At 47.4% G+C, this 2500-nt stretch overlaps 1 protein-coding gene across 3 annotated transcripts in view; it reads right to left on the bottom strand.

Annotated features, from left to right (window-relative positions):
* Positions 1-2500, bottom strand: part of slc12a5a (solute carrier family 12 member 5a) — a 207369-nt gene that overhangs the window by 9577 nt on the left and 195292 nt on the right. For all 3 annotated transcript variants that reach the window (XM_042707825.1, XM_031567787.1, XM_042707826.1), the window contains exon 17: positions 944-1112. In XM_042707825.1, the coding sequence (XP_042563759.1) occupies positions 944-1112 (169 nt within the window). The remainder of the gene's footprint in view (positions 1-943; positions 1113-2500) is intronic.

Here is a 2500-nt window from a genome sequence, read left to right as displayed (position 1 = left end):
CTGTGGGTCTGCACCTGTGATACAGAACAGATGTGCTGTGGGTCTGCACCTGTGATACAGAACAGATGTGGGTCTGCACCTGTGATAGAGTACAGATGTGCAGTGGGTCAACCTGACTCCCAAACACCTGAGGAAAATATTGCTGGACATTCTAAGAGTGACATTCTAGAACCCGTGAATTTGAGCCTTTTCACTGGAACCTCAGCCTCCTATGTCTGACACGGCATGTTCAACTCCACTGTGGAACTATGCTGCAGCAACACTTCACTTCAACCCTGCGTCATCACGCTGGCATAGCCATGTCATACACATGTTATAACAGACGCCCTGTCCTGTCATCAATCCTCATGATATTTGATGTCCAAACATTTGCCAGTTTCGTGTTACAATTATCAGTGATTGTCATGGAAGCTCTCAGAAGACGTCACACGCTACTAAGCTTCATAGAATTATACTGTCATAACAATTACAGGATTACAATTATGGTGACATGACACCAAGACATAACAGGACACTGACTGTCATTATTACTCATAACAGGACATGACATCTGCCATTACATGTTTATGACATGGCGGTGTCAGCCTTATGATGCAGGCCATTACATGTGTATGACATGGCGGTGTCAGTCTTATGATGCAGGCCATTACATGTGTATGACATGGCGGTGTCAGTCTTATGATGCAGGCCATTACATGTTTATGACATGGCGGTGTCAGCCTTATGATGCAGGCCATTACATGTGTATGACATGGCGGTGTCAGTCTTATGATGCAGGCCATTACATGTTTATGACATGGCGGTGTCAGTCTTATGATGCAGGCCTCCGGTAAATGAGTCAATGTTTACCCTGCACCTCTCAGTGGAGGTCACCCGTGCATGTGTGTGTGTGTGTGTGTGTGTGTGTTTGCGTGTGTGTGTGTCAGATAGTGTGGGCACGCACCTGCTCTGCCTGTTGGCCCTGGGCGAAGTTGTCCAGGTAGGTGCCCGTCAGCGACGTGCCAACGATGGTCAGGCCCTTCCCTGCCTTCAGCTGATTGGTCAGGGACAGAAGGCGTGGCTGCTCCACGTTAAGCTCCGCGTCCATGCTAACCAGCACCAGCATCTGAGGCCTGTGTGTATGTGTGTGTGTGTGTGTGTGTGTGTGTGTGTGTTTGAATGTGTGTGTGTGTGTGTGTGTGTGTGTGTGTGAGAGAGAGAGTGTGAGTGTGTGTGTGTGTGTGTGTGTGTGTGAGAGAGAGAGAGAGAGAGAAAGTGAGAGAGGGAAGCCAGGGGGTTGTGCATACATACCTTCAAGAGATCGAAATTCACAGACCATTGCAATGCAGTATATCTTGATAACTGGTAAACATGATTTATGACGTATAAAGTCATGTTTCATTGTAATATCTGATTCCTCTGCCTTACAGTTTGATTTGAGATCAGTGGACCAGAATGAAAGTGATAGAGAGAGCAGGAGTGAGAGAGAGATAAAGAGAGAGATGGATAGAGAGGGTGAGAGAGAAAGAGCAAAATAACGAGAGGAAAGGGAGATAGATAGAGAGGGAGAGAGAGGGATTGGGAGAGAGAGAGAGGGAGAGAGAGAGAGAGAGGGATTGGGAGAGAGAGAGAGGGATAGGGAGAGAGAGAGAGAGCGAGAGAGGGAGACAGAGAGAGGGAGAGAGAGAGAGGGATAGGGAGAGAGAGAGAGGGATAGGGAGAGAGAGAGAGAGAGGGATAGGGAGAGAGAGAGAGGGAGAGAGAGAGAGAGGGATAGGGAGAGAGAGAGAGAGTGAGAGAGAGAGAGGGATAGGGAGTTAACAGCCAGAGGGCAGCTGACTCAGCTGTGTGAGAGACCAGAGCTGCCTTCAGTGGCCCCCAAACCAGCGTGTTTCAGGCTACGTGTACACAGAGTGTGGCCCCATGTGATGTGTCTGAGGGCCCGTGTACACGGAGCCTGGGTTGCCTGAATCTGGAAACATTTTTAGATCCGGTACCTTTTTTTATCACGTTCACAAGGAACCGTTTCAAGAAAAATCATGGAGCATGCGCATAAAGTGACAGAAGACAGAAGTCGAGATCCAACTAGCAATCTTCCGATTGCTGAACGACTTCTCTACCGCCCAAAATCACTGTTACCACAGCACTCAAACAGGACTAGTTAGAATTGCGCACTTCGCCATAACCCTCGTTTGTGTTAAGTTACCATTTTGAAACTTCCGTCCATAATACAAATATTTTCACGTCAGATTTGCTCTTAGGCTATTGCTGAAACTTTTAAAAAACGGTTTTGAACAATGGTCTGATGCAAATAGATTAAACAGTGATAGATTAAAGTGTGGCTTGTTAATGTCATCCCTTTCTTAACCAGCTTCTTAACAACATCGATTTAGTTTATGTTGTTGCTGTTATGAAGTGAGGCAGCGGGGTTAATAAGGGTTCAGCCTGAGGTTGCGAGGCGGGGCGTGGGGCAATTACGTCATCGGGTTAGAAAGTGTGCGGATCGGGCGTTTACACAAAC

Source organism: Clupea harengus, chromosome 5 (assembly GCF_900700415.2).
Source record: "Clupea harengus chromosome 5, Ch_v2.0.2, whole genome shotgun sequence".
Lineage (NCBI taxonomy): Eukaryota > Metazoa > Chordata > Actinopteri > Clupeiformes > Clupeidae > Clupea > Clupea harengus.
The sequence above is the reverse complement of the archived record's forward strand: the minus strand, read 5'-3'. Positions and strand labels throughout refer to the sequence as shown.